General features: G+C 37.5%; 1 protein-coding gene across 3 annotated transcripts in view; it reads left to right on the top strand.

Annotated features, from left to right (window-relative positions):
- Positions 1-407: 407 nt before the first annotated feature.
- The window catches only part of LOC111698664 (6-phosphogluconolactonase), a 7,526-nt gene continuing 6,975 nt past the window's right edge, over positions 408-958 (top strand). For all 3 annotated transcript variants that reach the window (XR_002764581.1, XR_002764580.1, XM_023469058.1), the window contains exon 1: positions 408-517. Coding sequence is in view for 1 of the 3 variants with exons in the window: in XM_023469058.1 (XP_023324826.1) it covers positions 434-517 (84 nt within the window). In the remaining 2 variants the exon portion in view is untranslated. The remainder of the gene's footprint in view (positions 518-958) is intronic.

The following is a 958-nucleotide window of genomic DNA, read 5'->3' as shown; positions in this document are numbered from 1 at the left end:
ATATTCCTTTAATTTAGTGTTGACCACCATATTTTAACCTTTTTACACATTACGAGGCCGGGTTTCTGAGGCTTGATGTTTTTAATCCTGTCCAAGTGTTTTGTAAGATATTTTTATCACTTGTGTGAATTATATTCAGAGTACTTAAATCTTTCTTTACTCGATTTGTGAAATAGAATGTATACTGCCATTTGATCTTACTGATCAAAAATTTGTTTCCGCTATTGATCAGTTGATCAGACCAAATTGATTGATTTCTATTCTGAAAGACATACTTTGTTAACATATTTATTAGATTAGATTCTGTTATTTATTCAACATCAATGCAACACTGCAGATCTTCTTTTTTCTTCTCAATTTAATATGTTTTTAATTTTCAATATTACTTTTTGTTATAATTAAATTACAGGAAAATTTACTGATTTGCAGGAAAATGGTCGGAAGATCAATTGTAATAAAGGAGACTGAGAAAGATGTTGTTTCTGAACTCTGCAGGATCATTGAACAATGTGCTAAGGTATGCTTAACCATCTAGGGGGGGGTGGGGTGTATTTCTAAACTCGGCAGGATCATTGAACAATGTGCTAAGGTATGCTTAACCTTCTAGGGGGGGGTGGGGTGTATTTCTAAACTCGGCAGGATCATTGAACAATGTGCTAAGGTATGCTTAACCTTCTAGGGGGGGGTGGGGTGTATTTCTAAACTCGGCAGGATCATTGAACAATGTGCTAAGGTATGCTTAACCTTCTAGGGGGGGGTGGGGTGTATTTCTAAACTCGGCAGGATCATTGAACAATGTGCTAAGGTATGCTTAACCTTCTAGGGGGGGGTGGGGTGTATTTCTAAACTCGGCAGGATCATTGAACAATGTGCTAAGGTATGCTTAACCTTCTACGGGGGGTGGGGTGTATTTCTAAACTCGGCAGGATCATTGAACAATGTGCGAAGGTATGCTTAA

The sequence above is a fragment of the Eurytemora carolleeae genome, unplaced genomic scaffold (genome assembly GCF_000591075.1).
Source record: "Eurytemora carolleeae unplaced genomic scaffold, Eaff_2.0 scaffold300, whole genome shotgun sequence".
NCBI lineage: Eukaryota > Metazoa > Arthropoda > Copepoda > Calanoida > Temoridae > Eurytemora > Eurytemora carolleeae.
Note: the sequence above shows the minus strand (reverse complement) of the source record. Positions and strands in the feature narration are given on the sequence as shown.